The sequence below is a fragment of the Drosophila serrata genome, unplaced genomic scaffold (genome assembly GCF_035046125.1).
Source record: "Drosophila serrata isolate PLE 108 unplaced genomic scaffold, ASM3504612v1 contig_251, whole genome shotgun sequence".
NCBI lineage: Eukaryota > Metazoa > Arthropoda > Insecta > Diptera > Drosophilidae > Drosophila > Drosophila serrata.
In genome coordinates this window covers 533,673-561,339 of record NW_028257149.1, presented here as the reverse complement: position 1 = coordinate 561,339, position 27,667 = coordinate 533,673, and the positions used below count along the sequence as shown (strand labels likewise).

Below are 27,667 nucleotides of genomic sequence, written 5' to 3'. Positions count from 1 at the left end.
ATATCTATAGGCAAACAAACACCAGTTTTAAGTTTGGTTCGTGTCTCTTCTTCTTCTTAAATGTGCAATATCGATTTATCTGTATCGATACTAGAATGGAATATCCCATCTCTAGTTATCGACGTGTTTCCACCTCTAGTTTTGTATATGTTTTGTAAAATAGTTTATTTCATGATAAATCACAAAAATTAATCATTTCTTCGTGATTATCGGCATAAACATGGATATATTGGAATATCGTTGATGCTACTTCCAGCTCTATTAAAAAGTAATACAAGAAATCAAGTAGTAAACAAATCACATGCAAAGTGATGCCGCCCACATCGGCCAAGGTGCTTCCGAAAACCACTGTGGGCGACATGGACATCTTGTTGTAGGCGGGAGCGTGTCCGAAGGCGTGCGGCAACTTCGTCCAGCTGTGCCTGGAGGATACTACAATAACACACAGTTCCACCGGTTGGTCAGGAGATTCGATCCGAATAGCAATGCCCCCGGCGGCGGCGGCGGCGGCGTTGATGTTCCATTTACGGATATCGGTTCGGGGAGGAGTTCCAAACGCGTCTCCGGTACACACATCGCAGCCTGGTTGGGATGACGAATTCCGGCAAGGATGACTACGCCTCGCAGTTCTCCTTGACGTTCGCGCCAACGCCGGAGCTTCGGAATCCGGGCCGCCGGCCATGAAATGCTCCCCCACGGCCGCCAGCGGCAGTGGGAACGGGCACGGAGACCGGAAGCGGACATTCGCTGGCCAGGGAGCCGCATCGAAATCGCCGGACCGCATTCCGCGCTCTATGCGCCATTTTGTTTCGCTTGTTACGTTTATTTTTTTCTCGCTCGCTCTTCTTACACGTTGAAAATGAAATATGAAAACTCACCACCAGAGAGCGGCTCGGCTCTCTTCGATCTCTCCCTCTCTCGGTCAGCTCTCTTCACCACCACCACACCACTACGCAGGCAGCACACACACATGCCGCGCGATATCCGTCGCACTCGAACATGCCGGTGTGTCGCCATGGGTTAGAGCGGCTCAGCCATATGGTGCAGGCGCGTGCGCCGTCCGTCGTGCATATGTGTGCGTGTGTATTCGCATTTTCAGTAATTTCGAAAAATTTTTGTATATTTGATGGGGACGGCGACGGCTCGAAACGCGCGTTTGTCGAAAAATCGTAGCGCGTACGTATATCGGTGTGTAGAAATTACTAAAAAATTGTGGTAAAAATTGCCAAAAATTATATAAATTTGTGATCAGTGTGAAGTGCTAATTGCGGGCCACCCGATGCGTATGGAAATTGTTGGAATATTCCGCGATTTTAGCGCCAAAAAACACATTTAAAAATGTGAGACTTCAATGGACATGACAAAATTTTTTTCTTTTTACTTTTTTTTTGGTGGTGGAACAAAAGCGAACGAAGAGGAGGAAGAAGAAGAAACGGCTCTGACGTGTATGTGTGTGTGAGCGTGAATTTGTGTGTGTAGAGGAGAGCATGAGTGTGTAGTAGTCACCAAGTGAATAATATTAACTAAAAGAAAAAAACGGAAAAGAGGAATACACACGCGCGCGCGCCAAATCCGAAAAGAAATTTCACTAATAAAAAAGCAAGTGTGATCGTTTGCAAGAAAATAAACATAAAGAAAAGTAAACCAAAAAAATAAGTAAATCGAAAAAAATCTATATTCTCGGGAATTGTCTGGTTATTGTTGTACCATTTAATATTTTGCGGTTTGGCGGCGCCGTTCGTAACGTAAGCGCGTTGCTCGTGTTCCGTTCCGTTGCGTCGCGTCGCGTGATGACTGTAGCGTATGCCGATGCTTACGTTGTGGGTTACGTTGTCGCTGGGGATTCATCACACTCGCTCTCTGTCTCTCTCTCTTTCGCTCTCCCTCGCGCGCGCAAATTGATCTCGGTGAAAAAAAGTGCTAATTTTTTTTTTATGTTTGTTTGTTTTCATCTCTACAGTTTCCACTCTTTTTAACAGTCGTGTACAATTTTGCATGTTGTATATGTTCGATTTAAACACAACTGTTTTGAAACAACAGAAGCAACAAAGAATGATTTCGTTTAATAATAATAATAAATGACAACAACAACAACAGCAGCAGCAGCAGCAGCAGCAGCAACACAGAAACATCAATAACAACACAGCAATCAAGCAACTAAACGCCATTCGAATTTCGGATTATTAAACAAACGAAAGGCGAAAACAACATTAAACGTGAAAAGCGGCCGCAGGAAAAGTAAGTTGGATAAGTGCAACGCACGTGGCTACCAATTCCCCACCCACTCGACCCACAATAAGTTGAATTTTTTTAGTTTTCCTCTTGGAATTTTAATTTTTATTGTAATGTTGAAGACTTTTCTGGTATAAACAAACGCATGTACTTTTTGGAGGGACAGCAGCTGCTTGTCGTCGGTTTTTCCAACCCTTTTTCTACCTTCATGTCTTGGGTTTAAAGTTTCTTCCCCGACTGTGTTTAGATTTTCCTTGAAAGTGGCCAGGAATTATAGATTTTAATACTGATATCAGCATTGGATAATTATTTGCTTAGTTCATGGTTTGTTTTGTTTTATTGGTAATATAAAATTCAAGCATGTTCCATTCAAGGTTTGCTTAGGAAGAAGTATATTTTATGCAATAATTAGGAGTTGGGAGTAGGTTTAAAAATTCATAATATTTACAAAGTAATGCCTTTTAAAAGTAATTATTGTTTTTAACTTAAACAGCATTCGTTTTGTCAAGTTTTTTGCTCAAAATAATATTCTAAATAAAGATTTTAGCCACAATATCATAATAAGTTTTGTAAAAATAAAAGCAGAATTTAAGAAATCATAGTTACAAAATGTAAAATATCCATAATATTTAGATATTCCCATGCATTCTCTTGTTATTCCCTCTCAAGTTCTCTTTCTACCGGCTTTGTGACTTTATAATTTATTTAGTTTTGTTGCCGCTCTCGTTTTATTGCAATCTCGCCATCGTCGTCGTTGGTGTTGCATTTTGGGCATTTGGCGCGTAAATAATAGGCAGAGTCAAACGCAATTTGTTTGTTTACTTGCCGCTGCGGCTGCTTTGCGAAAATTGAAGATATGTTTATCGTAAATAAGCGGAAATTTTGCGGCTCTCTCTCGGAATCGAATTCATTGATGCTTTTTGGGGGCGATGCTTCCTCTTGTGTTGGTGCTGCTGTTTCGCCTTCCTCTTCGCATGCTGCTGCCGCTGCATGCTGCCATGTAAACCGGCTTTAAATTCGTGCCACTATTAGCACGATTTATTAACCTAGAGGCAGCAGCTAGCTCCCTCTCCCGCAACTCCTCCTAACCCATCGACTCCACGCTCGCTCATTCTCGCTCTTTCGACGACGGCAGCGGCGGCGGCGGCGGCATACTTGCAGATACACAGAAGAAGCACACAGTACAATCGCTTGCTCTCTCTCAGTTCGAATCGAATGCCACCACCACCAGCTCTCGCTCTTTCTGGTTTCGATATGCCGCCATATTTGCATTACGTAGGCCCCTATTGTTGTCTCGCTCTGTCGCATGTCCCAGCAGCTGCAACTTTCAGTGGCGAGCGTAAATGTGTGTGTGTGTGTGTGTGTGTGTGTTTCACTTGAGTATTTTATTTATTTAAATAAAATTGATATATTTGGCCGTAGTTCAAGTGCAAAACAAGAATGAAACAATATTTAATTAAGGCACGTTTCTTGGTGGCTCCTTGAATGAGGTTTGCTCTTTTATTGAGTTTAGATCTTTTTGCATTTGCTCTTTAGACAAACTAACTGTTGACCTTTGTTTATTTAGGATTGAGGAAGTAATTAATTGCTGATTATTCTAACTAAATTTAGATAGGGAAATGATAGAAATTGGATTTTTGTGCAATAAAAAAAGCAGCTTCAAGTTGAATCCAGTTCCCCACCTTACTTCCTTTTTCCCCTTCCTGGTGGAATCACAATTTCCAATGCATGCCGTTGCTGTATATTCTTCTGCTGCTGCCGCTTCTTCTCCTTGTGCCCTCCTGCTCTTATTCTCCCTCATCTCTACGTCATCGTCATCGTGTTCGCCTTCGTGCTATCACTCGTGCTCGTGCTCGTTCTCGTGCTCGTGCTCGTGTTTGGTGTGTTTGCCTTGAATCTCTCGGTTCGCTTTGGCTCGCAATCGTTCTACGTAAAATTCTGTTGAAAACTCAAAGTCTACTGTACTACATAATTACAACCGCACGTTCGCGCGCTCACGCTCTCGCTCTCTTCCGCTCTCGCTGTTCGTGCTTGTATGTGTGTGTGTGTGCGTGCCAGTTAATGTTTTGTTTTGTTGTGAGAGCAACAGAGAGGGAGCGAGAGAGAGAGAGCCGCCCGCTAATGCATTCTGTCGTATCTTGTACACTCCCTCTAGCTCTATCTCCCACCCTCCCCTCACTCGGGTATTTAATATTTGTTATTCCTAAATATTCCTATTTTATTTGCGTGCTATGGCGAGAATAGAATGTGGGATACGTCATGATTTTCGCCTGGCCTTCGTGCGTTGTTCTTCCGTTTAATTTTGCGTCACACTCGCACTCGTACTCATCACACTTACGCACACACAAGCGCATACGAACACTTGGCAACTAACATAAAATACAGTGGGCCAAAACTAAAAACTCAAAACTCGCAATTGAAAAGGTAGCCTGGAACTGGAACTTGAACTGGAACTCCTCCCAAAGTGAAAGCGATACAGCTGAAAAGAAAAGAGCGGTGAAAATAACATGGCTTGCCGGCCGGCAAGACTCACACACATATGTGGGCTCTACATTGTAGAGTGTAAATAAATTCGCAACATCAACAATAAACAAAAACGGAGCAAGTGTGTTTGTATTCTTTTTGCGTAAACAATTGAGGGCTCAATGAAGGGAGATGCGATTGTGAATCAAAACTGTACGAGAGGGGGATGTACAACACATGCACCGTATTTGTGATCGCTGTGAATGCAATTTGTACCACTGTCAATGTGGAATATCAGACTGTGCATCTGTGTGCGTGCTTAGTGTGCGCCCTCGCCCTCCTTGCCCAACTTCCTCGACTCCTCACCACGCCGCATCGCACGTACTTGTAGTTTGAGGGTGTTAAATAAAAAATAAAACGTTGGAATTACGTGCATATTATTGCCTTTGCATTGGCGTTGCAGTAACAACAACAAACAAAGCGAATGAATCATGCTTGCTTGTTGTGTGACCAAGAATATTCAACTTGAAAAGGCGGCGTGGTGAATTTCTCTCTCTCAGTGTTCAAACACAACACACGCCGCAAGCGGTGTAGGTGCGTGCGTGTGTACGTATTGCTTGCATTAATGGATATTTATTGTGTTTATTAAAGGTTTTTTTTTTCACATTCGGTTTATTATTTTTTTTTTCTTGCTTTTTGCGAGCGCATTTTGTCTGGTTTTTGCTGCCCCTTGATAAAGCCGCTTAGTAGGTGCAAGCGGGATGGCTATTTGGTTACAATACGTTACGTGTGTGTGTGTCATATTTCTCTTTCGCTCCTTCATGACGAACATTTTCGAAGTGAAGTTCGAAAAGCGAATTAGGCTCTCACCGCCGCTCTCTCGCTCTCCGGCGCTCCTCTCTATTTGTGCGGCCCGTGAGTGTGTTGCCGTTGCCTCTTCTTTATTTTCGCTGTTGCTGTGAGTGCCAAAACGGCGGCAAAGTAACTACACACGACCGAACGGTGTGGAAACGTTGGAAAAAACGGGAAAAACAGCAGAAATAGCAATATCATAAAGTGGCCGCATCAAATAATTAAGAATAAATCAAAAATATTGCGAATATTGTTGTGAAAAAGTGTCGGGAATTGATTGTTTTGCACTTGGGGCGCTGTGTGAGTTTTGTGAGTAGTTTCATTCTCGTTCCCGTTACCATTCTCGGTTCTCGTTCTCCGTCGTTGTCGTTGTCGTCGTCTCTCTGCTTCTTGCCGTTTGCTCTGTTTTCATTCCACGCAGTTTCGTTGTCGTCGCGCATTTTGTTTATGCGATTTGTAAATTTGTTATTTTTGTTGCCTGCCGCCCCCACCGCCTCCCTTGGCCCTATTCTATTCTATTTCATTTTACGTTTTATGTATTTCTGGTTGTTTATGTAACCCGCCGCGAGGTGGAAGTGTTGTGAAATGCAAATCTCGGCCAGAGTTGCAAAATAATGTGCCGGCACACAAAAAAAAAAAAAAAAAAAATTGATATGCCCCAAACCCTAAGGATTGATATCTAATTCGATTTGTGTTCTTCCTTTGCTGCAGATAATCATCGCATCGCATCGCATCGCATCGCCTCGCCTCGCCTTAGCTGGAAAAGATTTAACGGGTTAATAGCAGCAATAATGCCTACCGTTGCCTTACACGACGTATCGGACTTGGCCGCAGGACTCGCCATCCAATGAGAGGAGCCTGGGCGCTAAGAATCTGGAGCAGGGGTGGTGAGTGGCAGCAGACATGGCCTCCCAGCATCTTCACCTACTAATTCTTTCGTTTATCCTCCACAATTACAGTGCACAGACATTGCTGAGCATGAAGCAACAGCACAATCCCTCGACTAAGAACCAATTTGCATCAATCACAGCGACGAAGAGTAAAGCAGGAGCGGAGCAAGAAGCAATAGATAGAGGATACGGACCGGGAGCCGCTGTCAGGAGGTGTCAGGAGCCAGCAGGAGCTGCTGCGTCCAGGAGACGGAGGAGGAGGTGGTCGCCGTCAACGACGGCCACACAATCGATCTAGCGATCAACGCAAAAGAGAATATTCATACCCATTTACACACACAAGCGGGAAAAAGGAAGAATAATCAAGGGCAGGAGCGGGACGAGACAAGGAGGAGCAGCAGCAAGGGAGGCCACAACGGCGGACGGCGAGGAGACGGAGACGGCCCGGGCGTGTGTGTTTGTTAAAGCTCGTGAAAGTGAGCTCGTGTGTGGTGTGCTGCCCCCCAAAGTGTGTGCGTGAGTAGTGTGCGTGTGTCGGCCGTCTCAGTCGAGAACGAAAAGGATACGAAGGATCCACAAGTCCAGCAGTAGAAGCACCACCAATCTATCAGCAGCAAATCAGCAATCCCTCATTCACGCCACCAACTAAACACCAATTACAACGCCACCACTCCACAACTTCAGCCACCATGTCGTCCAGTGAGCCACCTCCCCGGTATGAGCCGCCCGTGGAGCCAGTCAATGGCATTGTACAGCCACCGGTAATCCCGCCAGCGGAGCGACCCGGCCGCAACACCAATCAACTGCAATATCTGATCAAGACGGTGATGAAGGTGATATGGAAGCACCACTTCTCGTGGCCCTTCCAGCAGCCCGTCGATGCCAAGAAGCTCAACCTGCCCGACTACCACAAGATCATCAAGCAGCCCATGGACATGGGTACGATCAAGAAGCGGTTAGAGAACAACTACTACTGGTCGGCCAAGGAGGCCATCCATGATTTCAACACCATGTTCAACAACTGCTACGTCTACAACAAGCCCGGCGAGGATGTTGTTGTCATGGCCCAAACGCTCGAGAAGGTCTTCCTGCAGAAGGTCGAATCGATGCCCAAGGAGGAGCTCGAGCTGGAACCGGTGACGGCCAAGGGTGGCAAGAAGAAACAACGTGTTCCCACCACGCCCAAGGCAACGGGCGGTGCGTCATCAGCATCCGGCGGTGCCCCCTCAACGCCAGCGGTTAGCAGCGGTGCCGGCAAAGTGTCCACTGCTGCTGCTGGAGCCGCTTCATCTGCGCAACAGTTACCCGGCCATGCCGGCGCAACGGGAGCGAGTGGCGGAGCTGCGACACCCGGCGCCGGTACGGGTTCGGGACCGGGTACGCAAGCCGCCCGACCTGTTTCCGCCATGGGTGGCACGGTTTCATCGACGGCCGGCGGTGCACCGTCCATACCACCGATTAGCACAATGCCACCGCATACGGTGCCCGGCAGCACCAATACGACGACGACAGCGATGGCTGGCGGCGCCGGTGGAGCTGGTGCGGCAGGAAATCCCAATGCCGTTGCCCTAATGGCCAGCCTCCTGAATACGGGCCAGGCTGGCGCATATCCCGGCGGACCCGGCCAAACGGCAGTCAATAGCTCATCCCTACTCGATGGCAGCTCAGGCGCCGCAGCAGCGGCGGCAGTGGCAGCAGCAGCAGCGGCGGCAGCAGCAGCGGCGGCGGCGACAGGAGCAGCAGGCGGTGGAGCGGGTGGAGCACCACCTGGAGCGGGTGGAGGCGGAGGGGTGACAATACCAGCGGCTGCCGTGAATGCCGCCAACGCGGTGCAGGCCTATGTGAATAGTACGGCGGGAGTGGGCGTCGGTGTGGACACCGTGATACCGCCGCAGCAGCCTGCCAAGATCAAGAAGGGTGTCAAACGGAAGGCGGACACCACAACGCCGACGGCCAATGCCTTTGAGTCCCCGTATGCGCAAATGGACTCGAAATCGGCCAAGATAGCGACGCGGCGGGAGTCGAATCGTCAGGTAATTGGCAAGAAGGTAAGAGTAAGACGTGAGCCGAGTCGTATGAGTATGAGTATGATCATGATTCTCCCCAACCCCCCCCCGTTTCTGTCAAGTTTTCGTTATCTTTAATTATTGTTTCAAGCTTTCATGTCAAGTTTTTATATTTGTAAATATTGCTGCACTGTGATTTTGTCCAAAAATTGTTTGATACATTTTGAAAATTGTAAAAGCAAGAAGAGACATTTTGTTCATTTAGTTCAATTGTTCGCTTGTTTTCTCAACGTTCAAATATATATATATATCATTTTGTACACCAAATAGCTTGAGTTTTAAATATCATAAACATTTTTGCGGGGGGCTTCGATGCCCTCTGACCTTGTACAAATATTTCCCCACTAAAAGTTCCATCACTCGATAGATGTTGTATTTGTTTGAATCATCGATTAGTCTAAGCTATGAAAACTGAATTAAAATTGCCAAAAACTCAAAAACCCAATTGAATAAATCATACACAATACGCTGCCTTGCCTCTTACTCAATGACCATTACTTATTCATGTGATTGTAAATAAACACACGTTACATATTACTGATTACTGGTTTACTGATATTTGATTACTGTTTACTGATAACTACTTTTTACTGATTGCTACTTACTTTTAACAGATTACTGATATTGATACTGACACTGATACTGATTCTTAACCAGATCAAGCTCACAAGACTTGCTCTCGTTCCACCTTAACTTAAATTGAAATATTCGTTTCATTATTTCCCTCATTCCTTTGCTCATTCTCTTTAAATGCGAGAGCGCTCTCTAGAGACTCCTATTTCTACACTCTCCATTTAGTAGCGAACGAGAGAGTATTTACTTTTAGCTGAACTATGAGAGAATTGAGATTTTTTCTCTCTTGTTCGTTTTGCTCCAAGAGAGACTCTTTTAAATTCTGTAACTCGTACTAGACTCTGTTACTGAGTACTGTTACCAAATACTGTTACCAATTACTGTTACTGATTACAGTTACTGATTACTGTTACTGATTACAGTTACTGATTACTGTTACTGACTACTGTCACCAATCACTGTTACTGATTACTGTTACCAATCACTGTTACTGACTGTTCCTACTTAACTACTACCGATCCAGTAATCATAATTCATAATTCAATCCTTTTAATTTCAATTCAATGCTAACCCCATGCTGCTTTTGCTCCTTTATTTCGTTCTTTTCTTTTTCTTCCATTATGTTGATTTCGTTTGCACTCGATCAATCAAACAATCAATCGAACACCAATCAATCACCACCACTCAATCAATCAATCAATCAACCAATCAACCAATCAACCAACCAACCACGAATGGGATCTTCTGAACCAACAGGATCTTACATTCCAGGGCTCGGGCTACACGCTGTCGCCATTGGGCGCCGGTCTACCCGGCATTGGCGGCCTGGTTGGCGTCGGCGTTGCCGGCGGCCCCGGTGTGGTCAAGTCCAAGGAGAAGCTATCGGATGCCCTCAAGTCGTGCAACGAGATCCTGAAGGAGCTATTCTCAAAGAAGCATTCCGGCTATGCCTGGCCCTTCTACAAGCCGGTCGATGCCGAAATGCTGGGCCTGCACGATTACCACGACATCATCAAGAAACCGATGGATCTGGGCACTGTCAAGCGGAAAATGGACAATCGCGAGTACAAGAGCGCGCCGGAATTCGCCGCCGACGTGCGATTAATATTCACCAATTGCTACAAGTACAATCCGCCAGACCACGATGTTGTCGCCATGGGACGCAAGCTGCAGGATGTCTTTGAGATGCGCTACGCCAACATACCCGACGAACCGGTGGCCAATGCCGCCCACCATCATCACAGCAGTCACGGCCATGGGCACGGTCACGGGCACGGTCATGGCGGACATGGTCACGGTGGACATGGCGGACACGGTGGTCATGGCGGCTACGGTGGCTCTGCCTCCAATAAGCACGATGCCAGCGATTCGTCCAGCGAGGATTCCAGCGATACGGAAAACGAATCCAATTCGGATGAGGAACGCAGCGCCAAGCTGAAAATGCTCGAGTCCAAGCTGCTGGGCCTTCAGGAGGAGATACGGAAGCTATCCGAGGAGGCGTCCGCCAAGAAGAAGGCCAAGAAGAAACTCAAGGAGAAGAAGAAACACATTGGCGGTGGCTCTGGATCCGGTTCGGCGTCGCATCATGGCCATGCCTCTGGCCCTGGTGGTGCTGGCGGCCTAGGAGCTGGTACTGGCAGCGGTCCCGGCATGGTATCCGGCGTACCCGGAGCCGGTGGTGTGGGTGCCTTGGGCGCCGGTGGAGCGGCTGGCGCCAATCTATCTGCTCTGCTTAGTGGCTCCCTAGTCGGCGGTGCCGGCGGTTCATCGTTAGCACTTGGCAGCGGCATACCCAATGTTTCGGCCCTGCATAGTCAGGCGCATGATGTGGCCATGGGCTTTGGCGGTGCCGGTGGCGTCGGTGCCGGCGGACCCGGCTTTGCCGGCAACGTAGCGGTTGCTGTGGCAGCGGCGGGCGGCAAGGCGGGCACATTGGCCGGAGCCTTGGCAGCGGGTGCTGCAGCGGGCGCTGGAGGAACCTCAACCGGCGGCGGCAGTAATAGTAAAGGTGCTAAGAGCAAGGGCCAACGCGGAGCCAAGGGTGGAGCAGTCAATGCCGGTGGCGTTGGTAATTCCGGAGCTGGTGGAGCGGGCGCTGCAGCGGCGGGCACGGCAGCTGGCGCTGGAGCTGTGGGTGCACCAGGCGGTGGCAATGCCTCGAAGCGGGCCAAGGGCAGCAATTCGGCGGGCGCTGGCGGCGGAGCGGGTGCCGCCGCTGCCGCTGGCGGTGGCGGTAATTCCAATGCCAATGCCGCTGGCGCCGGTGCCCGTGGCAGCAGCAAAAAGAAGCCCAGCCAGGTGATGAACTTTGACTCCGAGGAGGAGGACACGGCCAAGCCAATGTCATACGATGAGAAGCGTCAGCTGTCGCTGGACATTAACAAGTTACCAGGTGAGAATTGAACCGAAAAGGAATTACCTTGCTCTGTCCAGAGCGGAACCTTTTCACATAGCTTAAATATATTTTTTTATTAATTACTATATCCACTAATATATCCCTCTTGTTTTGCAGGCGACAAACTGGGCCGCGTTGTTCACATTATCCAAAATCGTGAGCCATCGCTGCGTGACTCCAATCCCGACGAAATCGAGATTGACTTTGAGACACTGAAGCCGTCGACGCTGCGCGAGCTTGAAAGCTATGTGGCGTCGTGTTTGCGCAAAAAAACACGTAAGCCATATTGTAAGTTTGTAACTAAACCGAGACCACCATTAAAAAAAAAAAAAAAAATACAAAACAAAAACCAAAACAATGCCAAAGCCAAAGCAAAAGCAGCAAGAACAGCAACAGCAGCAAATTCAAAAAAACAGTCCCTGTTCCAGTCCAAGTTCGAAAAGTTTTCCCCATTATACCCTCTATCCCCCAGAGAAATCCCAAAACCACAGAGAAAGAGTCCTAAAACCACTCCCCAAAATCGAGAAGAATCCAAAAGAGTATCTTGAAAAGAAATCTCCATTTTGGCTTTGCTGACTGCGCTCCAAATTTGATTTTGATTTCGAACCAAAAAATAAACCGTAGTGGTCATGTTTAGTTAGTTAAACTCGAAAAACAAAACAAAAAAACTAAGCAAGAAAAAAAAAAACAAATGAATATTTATAATCAAAATGCAAAAATCCCTATGTTTAAGTCTCTCTATCTCTCGAGCTATCTGTCCTACCCCATATTCTATCTGTAGTATATATATATATTTATAAAATATATATTATTTAGTGCCAGTGCATGTAAATCCCCTCCAAAAGATCCTCTCCCTGTCCAAGTATTGTAGCCTGTGAATGCTGTAGATGTGTCGCAAAAGTCTCTTGAGATTCCTGGGAGATTTCTGCGACACCCCGCTGATATATATATTTTTATATAGAGACTTGATATTTGCCGCTTTATCTTTCCTTCGTCGAGCATGAACCCAGCCTTTTTCCGTCTCTCTATCAATCTACATACCTATATCCTATATCTATATAAATATAAATATATTTGTTTCTTTCCTAATGCAGATAAAAAGCCTTCCGGCAAGTCAAAGGATGAACAGATGGCCGAGAAAAAGCAGGAGCTGGAGAAGCGACTGCAGGATGTCACCGGCCAGCTGGGGGCAAGCAAGAAAACCGCCAAGAAAGGTATGTTTAAACTTCACAAAATGAAAATATTATTGGAAAGCTATCTCTTAAGTTTGCTTTTATATAAATGAACCTACTAATGCTATACTCACTCGCTCTTTGCAGACGAATCGAACAAGGTGGAGGCCGTTCAGCCAGCGAATCCCGTGTCGTCGAGTTCCAGTTCCAGCGATTCATCGTCGTCGAGTTCGAGTGATAGCAGTTCGAGTGACTCGAGCGACAGTGAAGCAGGTTAGGACGCGTTTTGTTTGTTTGTTTTATTTTATAAAGTCTATTTTTTTTTTTAAATAAGTAACCTAGAGATAGGCAAATATAAATCTATATCTAGACTGCATATACATGTATATAATTATGTATATGTGTATATGTAGAGATATAGATTGCGTTGTTTAGGAAGCAAACAACAGAACTCACTAAACAAAAGAAAGAACGGATACGGATACCGATTCCGATACTGAAACACACACACACACAAACACGACACTTACAGAACGTTTAACAACTTGTAACGGAAACGGAAACACACCTTAATCTTCACTAAATAAAATACAAAAAAAATAACAGTCGCCGCATAATCATTTTTAAATTCTATTATAATGTGTTAACACTGGAAAATTTTACATATTAAGGGCAGCAAGAAGACTCTAACGAGTAGCGAGTAAAGAGTAACGAGTAGCACGTAGAAAAGCAGTTGAATTGTGTAAAAAGAAGAGAAGATAGCAAAAAGCTAACACTTTGCAAATCAGTTTCAGGAGATTTTGGCTTAATTCAATTGGATATAGGTTTATCTAGTTATAAATGTAGTTTTACCATACCCCACATACCCTTACCTTAACCCAATTTAGCTTGTATCTCTAGGGTTTATCCTGCGATTGATTGTGTTTCTAAAAGTTCAGTATCAAAACCACCATTAAAATCCAACTTCAAGTCGAATTAGAGCGAGATGGAGGTATAGAGATTGTGAGAGGGAGAGAGAGAGATGGAAAGAGGGGTATGATGGCCAATTGTACTATTGTTAATAAACCATACACACAACACACACACACACACACATGCACCCTTATTAATTTATTGAACTTAGCGCATTTTGTTTATGTTTTTGTGTGCTAAAAAACCAACAAAAAAGAGAACATTTTCAGCAAATGAATATTCGATATTATGTTTACACCCGTCTGAATCGGCATTAGAAATGGGATTATATAGAAGAAATCCGCAAAATAAAACCAACTCTGGTGAATATAATTTTTTTTTATAACTGATTTAATTTTTTTTTATTTATTTTTTTTTGTATTTGTTTAGAATTTTCAAGAACCAAGTTCATGACAAAGTGCAATATGCATTTACTCTAAGAAAACAAATGCACCGAAAGAGAGATTGATTTTTTTATGGAATTTCGAATCATGAGAGAGAATTATGGTAATATGTTTAAAAGGAGAGAGATTTTTTGTTACAGAAATTCAAGAAGAGATCGAGAGAGAGAATGAGATATTTGTGAAGATTGTTCAACAAATTTGCAGAGAGAGAAAGAAATCTATAATTTGGAGAGATCCAGAGTTGGTGTGAGGCAGACGGGTGTAGAGACTAAAGGACCCATAGTTACCCATTAATCCCCTCATAAAATCCTGTTTTTGAAGACGACGACGACATAAACACGACGAGACAAACATGAACATGAACACACATCGGCAAAACTTTATATAATCGATTTATATATATATATATATATATATATATATATAAATTTTAGGTCTAGTATATACTTAATTATATATATACAGAAATATATATATATATATATATATATATCATATATCTATAGACATTTACATATACAAATATGTATATATATATGGCGTATATGGATATTGTATTTAAGCATTTGTAGGTATTAAACAAATTGTATTTGTAAATGAAAAAAACTATCTAAAAACGAGAATAATAAGAGAACACACAGCTCTTTACTATTTGTAAGTAATTTTTGAAAAAACAAAAACAAAAAAAAAAAAACAAATCTTGAAAAAAAGAACAAGCTAAAACCAGCTTATTATTACCAATATTATGATTATTATTATTATTATTATTATGATTATGATTATTATGAGAATATGCTGAAAAAAATCGTGAAGCAATTGTGTATTGGGGGCAGCCAATCTGAAAAAGAAAGTAATGAATATATATTCGAACTCCAACCAACCAACCAACCAACCAACAACCAACCAACCAATCAATCAACCAATCAAATCTATCAACCAATCAATCAACCAAACCAAAACCAACTAATCAAGTCAATCAATCAATCAATCGATCAACCAAAACTCTCCATCAAATCAAATCTATAAAGAAAACCAACAGCAGCAATTGCATGATTGACAAAACAAAAAAGATCAACGAATAAATCGATTATAAAAATGTATCATTCACTCCCACACACACACAAACACACACGTACATACATCATGATATCAACTTTACAAAAATGTATAGAAAGCAAAACAATAGAGGCAGCTCAGGATCATGTTTATGATCACGATCACATGTACTCCTCCTCCATCCATGCTCATCTCATCTCGAGACTTTAACTAGTCCTTCCATATCCTATATCCATTCACTGCCCGGTGGAATCAGTTTTATCTTAAATCCCCCTCCTAGGTTACCTTCTGTGCCAATTCCATATTGTTTCTAGTCCAAACTCTTGATGCTTCATCCATTGATCATCCTCATAAAAACCTCTTCTATCGGTCTTTTGTTTAAATATTTTTTAATTGTCCCTTTGAGATAAGATAGACCAACACACACACACAACTTCACACACATACACACAATAACCTCACAGAATTATGTGTAAAATATAATAATAATAATGAAACAATGAACAATAACCCCCAAAATAATAATATGAAACAAAACCGAATGAACCAAAATGCAAGCAAAATTACCATATATATATATTTATATATATATATGTATCTCTAAATATGTATATATGTCTAAAAAGTATATAGAAAAAGCCAATATGCAAAATATATATTTGAAAATTCTCGATACACTTGCAGACAATGTGTAAAAAACAAAGAAAGTATGAAAAGCTTCAAAAAGAAACAAAAACAAATTCGAAAAAGAAAAGAAATGAGAGAAACATAAGAAAGAAAGAAATCAAACACCAAATCCACAAAAGCGTAACTAAAAAAGAAGAAACTACGTAAGGATCGAATACGTAAGGAGAAAGAGAGCAAACGTAAAGAGACAGAGAGAAAGAGAGAGAGTAAACGTAAGGAGAAAGAAAGTAAACGTAAGGGGATATAGAGAGTAAACGTAATCAAGTGTGGCAAAGACGGAAGAAGCGGAAGAAAGAGAGACATAAACGGAGAAAGAGAGAGAGAGAGAGAGAGAAATGATCAGAGTATAGATACAGGGGGGGGCCTTATCATTAACACCGATATTAAGACTTTCTTATTTATTGTTTTGCACATGTTTTATAACATAAACTCAACAAATCCCGCTTTTCCTGCTGATACAATTCGCGAACTCTTGTTTCGCCCCCGTCATACTTCTAAACCCTCTCCCACACATACACAAACACGTATATATATCGTTTTTAATTGTTGTTGTCATTTAGTTTATGTGAAATACAAAAGATAATACGAATGAAATGCTTCCAACTAACTTCCATGACCTAACAGGACTCTAAACTTGATATCCTTCCTCCGATTAGCTAAGAGAAAGAGTGGATAGAAAAAGGGGAACATTTTAAGGATGAAATGAAACAGTCATTAGGAATAATCGGGTTTCCATCATTTTTCAACTCTCTTCCTCCCCCACTTCCTATTTGTGACTTTCTCCACACGCTCTCGCTTTCTCTCTCCCCCTCGTCTGCTGTCTCTCTTTGTCCTTGTTTTCGTCTCTGTCTGTTAGTAGTCACGTCATAATAACGGTAAACGAGAGAAGCGTAATGGAACGTAACGGAATGTTGTGGAAAGAGCTCTCTCCAAGCGTACGTAACATGTATATCCAAACTCCAACTAGTTCTACATACAAAGCTATATATAGTAGGGTGTACATATTTACATAGATGTAACCAGCAGCTATACATTGATCAAAATCAGAGAGAGAGAGAGAGAGAGAGGTATATAAATAAAAAAGAAAAAAACTAAAAAAGAAAAAAAAAACAGAAAACGAATAATTAAATGTAATTTGAAAGCATTTTATTATTTATTTTTCGGCTGTCGGCTTTCCCCTTTACACATTGTTTGCACGTTTTTTTTTCAAAATATAATAAAAAAGATAAAATATTATATATATATATATATATAAATATATATATATACAAAAATATACAAAAAAAAGAACAAGAAAGAAAACAAAAAGAAATGCATAGAAGAGGAGGAGGATTGATTAATGATGAACGATGATAATGCAATGGAAATAAATAAGAAATTAATGCATAAAATCAATTTAAATATAAATTTTTACTATTTAATTAAATCAAATGAAAACGCAAGGAGGAAAAAATGATGCAACAAGAGCAACAAACTGATAATAAACGACGACAAAAGATAGAAAACAGCCACACACACACAATGTAATCAATATTACTTTAAAAAATTACAAGTTGAGAGAAATGAGAAATTCGAGAGAAAGAGAGCAAGTAGAAAGAGAAAAAGAGAATGAGAGAATAGTGCACAAGGAGTGTCAGAGAAAGTGTTGAGAGCAGGCAGAAGAATTCGAGCAATTCTACATTTATGTTTTACTTGATGTTGTTCAACTTGCGCGATTTATTGAATTACTTTTATATTTTGTCTAATTTTGTATTAATTATCAACGGAGTAGCTCTTGTATATTTTTCTAGCTTCCTTGATCAGTCAGCATTCGGTTCAATTCCAATTCCAACTCGAAATCAAAATCGAAATCCCCTTCTCCCCCCATTGCATTGAGAGATTGTTTTGTTGTAAGCTTAATACTTGTGTTTATTTTTTTTTAGCCTGTAGTTAAGGATTAGCGAAGAAAATGGCAGTAAACACGCTCAAAAAAAAACCAAGTCTTGTAAGAACAATTTCGTAAAGAACGTTGTGAAGAAAAAAAGAAACAAAAACAAAGAAAAAAAAACATTAAAATCAAAACAAAAAAAAAATAAAACAAAAAGTGCATTTTTGGTTTCAATTTCAGTATATATATATTTATATATATAAGATAAAGGAATAGTATGGGGGGAGGCAAGCCGATATATAATAAAATATAAAATAAAATAAACGCAGAGATAAATAGTGAAAATCTTAGGGAAAGAAGGAAGAAAGGAAGACACACACACACAGACGAGACATAACAGGAACACAACAAACACACATTTAGCATTATAAAAACTCACACACAAATGCATACATTTAAATATTTATAGTAAAAAAAAACAAACAATAATAATATTTATTATTACAAAATGGCAACAACTAAAAACTAAACTAAAAAGAACGCAATGAATACAACAACAAACAAAAAAGAGAAAAAAAAAAACACGAAAAATGAGAAGAAAAATGAAAAGAAAATGTTTATTAAAAAAGTAAAAAAAAAAAAACAAATGTGTGTTTCCTCATTACCTCGCCCCACCCCAAAACAGCCCATTTTTATTCACAGGAAAAAAAAAACATTTAACTGAATGAAACAAATAATTTATCAAGTAAAACAATTAATTAAAGAAAAAAAAACCATAACAAATATCGATTGGAGCTTGGTTTGGTTGCGATCACATTACCCTGATTTTATCGATAATTTCGATTATCCTTTTTGGCGCCTCCTCTGCTGGTGTGGAGAGGGACAGGACGAGATTTGCGGGGTGTCTTGCCGTTCTTTTTCCCCCCCCGTTCTTCAGAAAGTCAAAAGTGAAATCAATAGATACAGAGAAAGAAAGTGAGAAAGAAGAGAGTGAGTGGTCAGAAAAAAAGGCAGATAGAAAGAAGAGAAGAGCTGCGATAACCCGATAACCGTTGTCCTGTCACCAACCCATCAAGAACACAATTGCTTCATCGAAAAACTCGGCATATTAAGAGGTATTTTAAATGCACCTATATAATCTGTAAACCTATTTGTATGCTATATATGTACATTATTACATTACTATCACAGCACACGGATGAATCCAACCATTATATTCACATATACAAATTAATTAGTGAAATTATTTAAAACAAGAAAGGAATCTATCTTCGGGAAGCCGAAGTTTACATACCCTTGCAGTTTGTTATTGAATCCTAGCATCGAATTAGAAATTAATCATAACTAAGTTCAGAATATTTGAATTTTTTTAATCGGTATATATCGATATTTTTATATGACAATTTCTTTGACTTTAAAAAACTCATAACTAAGCCAAAAATGCCTTAATTTTAACTCGGAAAGCTGTCCTATGTTAGTTTTTGTTAGCTTTATAAATCTGCATACTCCATTTAAAATGTTAAAAAATTAATTTTTTTATCAATTTTTTTTTGACAGTTTAACGATGTACAAACTTTCGAAAATTTTGAAAAAATTTTATTTTTGTCTGACATAGCTAGATCGATTCGGCTTTTGATGCTGATCAAGAATATATATGATTTATAGGGTCGGAAATGACTCCTTCAATACGTTTCATGCTTGTTACTGAAATTACAATACAATTTTTTGAGCCTATATTTATCTATATGTTATATGAATTTTTTTTCTAAAAATCAAATTTTAAAAATCTCATAACTAAGCCAAAAAATCATTAATTTTAATTCGGAAAGCAGCCCTATGTTAGTTTTTATTAGGTTAACAAATCTGCATACTCCATTTAAAATGTTAAAAATTTCTAATTTTTACCAATTTTTTAAATTTCAATTTTATCAATTTAAGGACTTAAAAAATTTTCAAAATTTTGACAAAATTAAATTTTTCTCACGCATAGCTAGATCGATTCGGCTGTTGATGCTGATCAAGAATATATATGATTTATAGGGTCAGAAATGACTCCTTCATGCTTCAGACTTAAATTATAATACCCTGCAAGGGTACAAAACGTGTTTTGAAAAACTAATTGTATTCAAAGAAAAAGGTATATAATACCTAAAATCTTATTTAAAATCCATGACAGTACTTATACTACTACTTATCATGTAGGTTGGATCCATCCTGGCGCTTTCCCTGATGCTTTAGCTTTTTCCTGTTTTCCATACCCTTCTCTTTTCCTTTTATAACCTTGCTCATTAGTGTTTTCTTTTGTTTTATTTTTCAATCCATTTTCCGATGGAACAGGTGACGGTGACGAGCGACCGCCGCGCAAAAAAAAGTCGCGAGACTCGAATGGCAGCAATGTAAGTATTAATATCTATATATTGTTAATAATAGTAAACAAATTATTAATTGGGGGTGAACCGCAGACAGGCAGGCCAGTAGAATTTTTGTACAGTATATAGAAAGCATTTAATCGACTCTATCATAGTTGAATGTCGTGATAATAACTCGAGTTAAATGTAAACATTTATTCATTGCCTTCTTTCTTTCCCCTTTGTTGCTCCCTTTTTCTGTGTTGCATTATCCTTTGCCGGGATATATCAGGTAAATAATCCTAGTTTGACCACAGTCCTGGGCGGCGCCGGAGCAGGAGGCGGGAGCGTGCCGAGCGGCGGTCTCACGCCGATCTCGCTGATGAACCTGGAGCATGTCCTGAACCCCAATACACCCACATCACACACGTGTAAGTAAAGTCCTTTGTTTTCTAGGAATCTTTTCCTAGATTCTTGAGGGATTTCCAGTATAATTTCCTTTTCGTAACTAACTGAATCCTTATTCTTCCTTGCTCCCTGCTCGTTGCTGTTTCCTCTTGTCCAGCCTACATGTTTGGTAATACCAATCCGCTGACGGCGGCCGCCATGCTCAACAATAACAATAAGACGACGCTGCCCGGCAGCAATTTCGGCGGTGCTGGCGGCGGTGGCAACATGTTGCATGGTGCTGGACCAGTGCCGGTGGGTCCTGGTTCCACGGGTGCTGCTGCTGCAGCAAAGAATGGCGCAGCCAACGAAGACCTGGGCAAGGTGCCGCCAGTGTCCGTTAATTTGGGCGCGCAGCATGGATATCACGGCAGTAGTAGTGCTGGAGCAGGAGGAGTCCAGACCGGTGGCGGTGGCATACGGATAGCTAGCAATCTGCATAAGCCACCTGGCGGCATTGGCAGTGATCTGGGCGACCATCATACGGCACTGGCGGCCGCCCTCTTGTCCAGCAATCAGAACAATGGGGGTCAGAACACGAACACCAATCATCCCGTGGGCGTCCATGGGGATGTCATGGCCAGTGCCTCGCTGTCTGCGGGCCTCAAGCAGATACCACAGTTCGATGATCCCGTGGAGCAGTCGCTGGCCTCGCTCGAGTTCAGTGCCGGCTCCACAGGCAAGTCGTCAGCGCTAACGGATAACTTTATGATGCAGCAGGATGGAAGCCAGCAGCAGCAGCAACAACAGCAGCAGCAGCAGCAGGCCTTTGCCCCCTTGGACTATGTGAATGAGCTGATCAAGGGATCCACAGATGCTGTGAGCGGCATGAATGGCAATCATCCGCTGAACTTTGTGCTAGACATGGCGGCAGCAACGGCCAACCTGCAGAAGCATCCACAACAGCAGCAGCAGCAACAACAGCAGCAGCAGCAGCAACAGCAGCAGGCGCACAACAACGGTTTCAATGTGGCCGACTTTGGCATGCCCGGTTTTGATAGTCTCAACATGACAGGCGCCTCAGCATTCCTAGATCTAGAGCACACGCTACAGCAGCATCAACAGCAAAACCAGCAGCTGCAACAGCAACATCAGCAGCAGCAGCAGCAGCAACACCACCAGCAGCAGCAGCAACACCACCAGCAACATCAGCAGCAGCTCACGCAACAGCAACTGCAGCAACAGCAACAGCAGCAGCATCTCCACCAACAGCAACAGCAACATCTCCAGCAACAGCAACAGCTGCAACAGCAGGTGGCCAATAAGATGCTGATCATACCCAAGCCCATTGAATCGATGATGCCCAGTCCGCCGGACAAGCAGCAGCAGCAGCAGCAGCAACATCTCCAGCAACAGCAACATCTCCAGCAGCAGCAGCAGCAGCAACAGCAACAGCACCAAAAGGGAATACTCCCGCAACAGTCGCAACTGGACATGATGCTGGCAGCAGCGGCGGCGGCCAACTTCCAAGGCAAGCAGGTGCAGGCCTTTAAGGCCGCCGAGCAGAACCTAAAGAATGCAAGCTCTTGGTCCTCACTGGCCTCGGCCAGCTCTCCATCGTCGCACACATCCAGCAGCTCGAGCAGCAGCAAGCCCAAGCCGGCCATGGACTCGTTCCAGCAGTTCCGCAACAAAGCCAAAGAACGCGATCGCCTCAAGCTGCTGGAGGCGGCCGAGAAGGAGAAGAAGCACCAGAAGGAGGCCGCCGAAAAGGAGCAGCAGCAGCAGCAACGCAAGCATCACAAGTCCTCCTCATCGTCGTCCTCCTCCTCCTCAACAGCAGCATCGCAAGCAGCCGCAGCAGCAGCAGCGGCGGCAGCGGCAGCAGCAGCCGTAGCCGCCGCTTCAGCGGCCTCCACGCAGGCGGCGGCCGTGGCAGCCTCGACGGCATCGGGTGTAGCAGTAACAGTCACTCCCTCGGTGGTCTCCAGTGCCTCGAATGCTTCCGGCGGTAGCAGTAGTGGCGGAGGTGCCGGAGGTGGCCAGCCCAGCGGCGAACGCGAGCGCGAGAGGGGAGAACGTGAGCGGGAACGGGACAGAGACAGAGAGCGGTCCGGCAGCGGTCAGTCGGGGAATGGCAACAACAGCAGCAATTCGGCGAATAGCAATGGACCCGGCAGTGCGGGCAGCGGAGGCAGTGGCGGCGGTGGCACCGGCGGCAACAGTGGTCCAACCAGCACAGGTGGACCCAACAGTGGAGGCGGCGGTGGCGGCGGCGGCGGCGGCGGAGGCAATGCTAACAGCAATAATGGATCCGCTGCCGCACTGCTCAATGCCGGCAGCAATAGCAACAGCGGCGTTGGCAGCGGCGGCGCCGCAAGCAGTAACAGCAACAGCAGCGTGGGCGCCATGGTGGGCAGCGGCGGACCAGGTTCCAATAGCCAGGGCAGCAGCGGTGGCGCCGGTGGTGGCGGCACTGGCACTGGCGGCAGTAATGTGATGGGCAGCGGGGCCCTGGACTATGGCCAGCAGGTGGCCGTACTCACCCAGGCGGCGGCACATGCCCAGGCGCAGCATGTGGCCGCCGCTGTGGCCGCCCAGGCCATACTGGCTGCCTCGCCCCTGGGCGCTATGGAGAGCGGAAGGTAAGTGGTAGACGGAGGAAGTAACTATACAAAACTAATTACTAAAATATATATCAAATTGCAGAAAGAGCGTTCACGATGCCCAACCGCAGATATCGAGGGTGGATGACATTAAGGCATCGCCGGGCGGCCAGGGCCAGAGTTCACCGGCCCAGCAATCGCCGCAGGATCGGGCGGCCGCCAAGCGCGCCGAACAGCGGCGGGCCGAGCAGGAGCGGCGCAGGCGCGAAGCGGTAAGTCCTTGGACTTTCTCTCCAAGCTCCAAGCTCCAAACTCTAAACTCTAAACTCTTTCTCTGTGTTGCAGTTGGCTGGCCAAATCGATATGAACATGCAGAGCGATCTCATGGCTGCCTTTGAAGAGACACTGTAGGCCAAGGCCCGCAATGGCAATGGCAATACCTTCTCAACCAGGAGCAGCAACAGCAGAGCCTACACGGAGACGACAAGGCGGCGAGGGCTAAGGCGACAGCAACGGACAACGTTGGACAACAGCAACAAAAGGAAAAGCTAAAGACAGAAGCAGCCTCCCACAGTAAACAGAAGCAAAACAAAAGCATCTAATTAAGAAGCATGTTTCTAAGGCGTAACTAAAACATACGTACATTTAGTGAGTATCTCTAATATATGCATAAAACATATACGAATGGAGAGAGGATTGTGGAATGAGGATTGAGGATTGAGGATTGAGGATTGAGGATTGAGGATTGAGGAGCGAGGAGCATGAGAGCAGCAGAAAATTTTCCTTTTTGAAACACACACATTTTTTTAACTTACGATTATTATGATTGTGTATTTACCAACTATTAAGCTGATAATAACGATTAATTATTAAATATTAAGAACAAAGATGGTACGAGTACGATTAGAATGGACATCGCTTGTGGTTCCAAAACAAACAAACAAAAAAAATAATAAGAAGCAAAAAACAAAAGCTTATGTTTAATATTATTATTCACGTGTATAGGCAAGTTTTAGTTGATAAGTTTTTTTTTCCCCCCTTCATTGTATAAACACACCTATGCTTAGAGTTGTTAACTAATTTAAAAACAGATAAAAAAAAACAACAACAAACAAAACGAAACTAAAGTAAAAAAAGCTTAATAATAAGATGAAACCCCAAACAGATACAAGCAATCATATATTATTTTCTTTCCTTTTTAATAATTTTTTGCAAAACTTGCAATTTTAAATCATTGTTTTTTTTTACCCAGACACAACAACTGTAATGTATAATTTATAATACACACACACACACACACACACACGGATGACTAGGCAGAGTTAGAGAGAAAGGATTAAGGAGAGGCTTCGTTATGAAGCCAAGCTGGATTTATATATAAAAGGCAACAAATGTAGCTCTTAAGTAGAACCAAAATTTTTTGTATGTAACGATGATGCAACACCGTAAAAAAATTAAAAAAAATAAAAACAAAGAGAGGAGCAAGAAAAAAAGAATGTAATAAAAACGGAAGAAAACAAAAACAAACGGCAACAATTAATTTGTAATTTCTTTTTTCCAATGAGAGAACCTTCCTCCCAGCAAACAACATCAACAAATTGCAGTGACAATTCAATAAGCTTCATAATGTGGGAGTCTCCTCCAGTCCAGTCTGTCTGTTGCACTGTCTTCCAAAGCTCACTCTTTGGATGATCCTTAATCCTTAATCCTTGATTCCATCTTGTAGCCTCCCAGATGTGTGTGTCCTTTCGGTGTGTGTAAATATAGCTCCATTTGAGGGGAGCATTGGGAATTATGCTAGCAAACTATCTATGTGAAAGCTAACGAAAGAGTTCCAAAATTAATTCTTGTATATAGTAGAGTCTTCCCCGATAGATTCTCCCCACACACACACACACACACACACACACACACACACAAGGCCCTCACACCCTCAGTTGTTATATTGTCGCTTTCGTTTTGTGTGTAAATTATAGAGAGAGAGAGAGAGAGAGAGATCGATGAGTAGGAAGGAATTATATATATTATAACAAAATAAACCCTAAATATATATAGTATATATATACAAGAAAAGCATACATCAGAAAATACCACATATATATATATACAAGAAAGAGATACCTTTTTTTTTCTATACTTAATTTTAGCATTTAATTCAGTGAGAGAGAATTGTACGAAAACAAAATAAATCTTGAGAAAAACTAAATACAAAATACAAAAAAAAAAAAAGATTTGAAAACAAAAAAAAAACGAAGTTTTTAATTCAGGAAAATATAAATCAAGAGAAAACCTAACACACTATTATATAGAAATATAATATAAATAAATATTATATTTTAACGAGCGAGTTCGAGTCCAATTCTTGATCAAAGTGCCCAACTCTCGAGCAAAGGATGCGTTTGTTTTTTGGCATTAATTAGCAATTCATTGTTGTACTTTTGTTGTACCTTAAAAAATAAATAAATAAAATAAAACGATGTGTCCCTTGGGCATTATGACATTCATCCAAGCAAGCTGCATGTAACATATAGCAAGGAACTCACTAAAAGAAACACTTTTTCTATAACAAAAACAAATTATATAATAAAATAAGTAAAATGATCCTTAGCCTTAAGCGCCTACCGCTAATAATAAACAAATAATAATTAATGAATATTGATTATTAATTATTATTCATTGCAGGATCTAGGGGAGGGAACAAACATTTTGGGATCGCCTAACATTTACACACGACTTTAGATGTAACTCTCTACCCCCACGTAGCATTCTTAGCCTACAGATACAAACATATAAATATATATATACACACACACATATATATATTAAAATATAATATAAAAACACACTTTTTAGTAAGCCCATAACTAATAATAAAGGAGAAGGAAGCTAGCAGTTATGTAACATTAAACAAATGAGCGTATGGAAACCAATTGAAAACATTAAAAACAAAATATATTTTAACTTTAATGCGTACACACACACACTTAGTATTAATGAAACTAAAAAATACAATATAAAAAAAAATAAAAAAAAAATCAACAAAACAGAAAACAACAAAAAAAGTGAAGAAAAACAAAGAAAATTTGAAAAAAGAACAAAAAAATAAACAAAAGTTCATAAAAAATAAACAAGTGCTGTGTTTTATTTTTTTTGTAAAGCAATATTTTTCTATATTTTTCTAAAAATTAAAAAAAAATCTTCAATATCGATCTAAGTTTTAGTTAGGAGCTTAAAACGCAGTGAAGGAGTCATTTCCGACCCTATAAACCATATATATTCTTGATCAGCATCAAAAACTGAATCGATCTAGCTATGTCAGACAAAAATTTAATTTTTTTAAAATTTTGAAAAAATCGTTAAAAAAAAGGTAAAAAATAAAATTTTTTTAACATTTTAAATGGAGTATGCAGATTTGTTAACCTAATAAAAACTAACACAGGGCAGCTTTCCGAATTAAAATTAATGCATTTTTGGCTTAGTTATGGATTTTTTAAAATTTTATTTTTAGAAAAAATCGCATAGAAAATATAGATAAATATAGACTTAAAGAATGGTATTATAATTTTAGTTAGAAGATTAAAACGCAGTGAAGGAGTCATTTCTGACCCTATAAATTATATATATTCTTGATCAGCATTAAAAACTGAATCGATCTAGCAATGTCCGACAAAAATTTAAATTTTTAAATTTTTTTTATATTTTTTAAGGGGTTAAAATTGTCAAATGAAAATGGTAAATTTTTTTATTTTTTTACATTTTAAATAGAGTATGCAGATTTGTTAACCTTATAAAAACTAACACAGGGCAGCTTTCCGATTTAAAATTAATACATTTTTGGCTTAGTTATGAATTTTTTTAAATTGGATTTTCTTAAAATATAATATTTATGTATATATATAGAAATTTGAATTTTAAGTTTCTAAAATCCGTATATTTCAAATTATGGCAAAAATACATCGGTATACCGATTCCCTATTTAAATATACTATTTATAAATATATCATTTTTAAATTCTTAAAATATATTCTGTATACAAATTTTTTATATATTTAAAAAATTATTAATAGTCATTTTGTATTATTTTAGCCTTTCGATTTTAATTTTATAAAAATCGGCCGACTATATCATATAGCTGCCATTGAAACGAACATTAATTTGTATATCCAACTCTCTCTGTATCTCTGTGTAGCTCAAGAGGCCGCTTCCTCTCTATTCTCTTGCGCGCTCTCGCTCTCACTTTCTCTGCTCTTCTCTTTGCTCGGAGACTATAAATACAGCCGCTGAGTCGCTCTGAGCTTCAGTCAGTCCGCGGCCTTCGCAGTGTCAACATCGTGATAGTGATTGTGATTGTGATTGTGATTGTGATAGTGATTGGGATCGATCCCAAATATATGACGTGGCCAATGCAATGTATGTGGACAACCAGGATGAAGCTCACTTTGCTGATGATGATGAAAAGCCCAATTAAAGTGAACTCTACACAGGAAGGCAGTAAGCACTGATTAAACAGGATGTCATCTACTGGGGTAAGTCTTAACCATGATTATATTATAAATATTATATCTTGTATATACTTACATAGAGGCTATATGACGAATCAGGCCTAAATCTAGATTAAAAAATTAAATAATTCTTAACTTCTTAAATATAATTTATAAATATATTAGTATCCTAATGCTCATTCTCATCCCATGTCTTAGGGGTAACTAACTTCTCAA

At 41.5% G+C, this 27,667-nt stretch overlaps 2 protein-coding genes across 20 annotated transcripts; one reads left to right on the top strand and one right to left on the bottom strand.

The window, feature by feature from the left end:
- Window positions 1-92: 92 nt before the first annotated feature.
- Window positions 93-26,077, top strand: fs(1)h (female sterile (1) homeotic). Of its 19 annotated transcripts, none has more exons than XM_086832871.1 (13): window positions 93-268; window positions 1,980-2,238; window positions 6,259-6,434; window positions 6,507-8,470; window positions 9,833-11,468; window positions 11,589-11,759; window positions 12,566-12,685; window positions 12,791-12,916; window positions 19,946-20,004; window positions 20,249-20,387; window positions 20,522-22,988; window positions 23,053-23,221; window positions 23,295-26,077. In XM_086832871.1, the coding sequence occupies exons 4-13, from the start codon at window positions 7,127-7,129 to the stop codon at window positions 23,358-23,360; spliced, it is 6,297 nt and encodes a 2,098-aa protein (XP_086688997.1). In that variant the 5' UTR covers window positions 93-268; window positions 1,980-2,238; window positions 6,259-6,434; window positions 6,507-7,126; the 3' UTR covers window positions 23,361-26,077. The 19 variants fall into 19 exon arrangements, with proteins under 19 accessions (XP_086688997.1, XP_020805871.2, XP_086688995.1 ...); XM_020950212.2 differs by having other exon boundaries at window positions 1,961-2,238; XM_086832869.1 differs by having other exon boundaries at window positions 114-456; window positions 1,961-2,238.
- Window positions 140-1,404, bottom strand: LOC147643644 (uncharacterized). The gene is made up of 2 exons (XM_086832880.1): window positions 879-1,404; window positions 140-792 (listed from the first exon to the last, which is right to left on the bottom strand). Exons 1-2 carry the CDS (start codon window positions 1,015-1,017, stop codon window positions 170-172), a joined length of 762 nt encoding a protein of 253 aa, XP_086689006.1. The 5' UTR covers window positions 1,018-1,404; the 3' UTR covers window positions 140-169.
- Window positions 26,078-27,667: the final 1,590 nt, after the last annotated feature.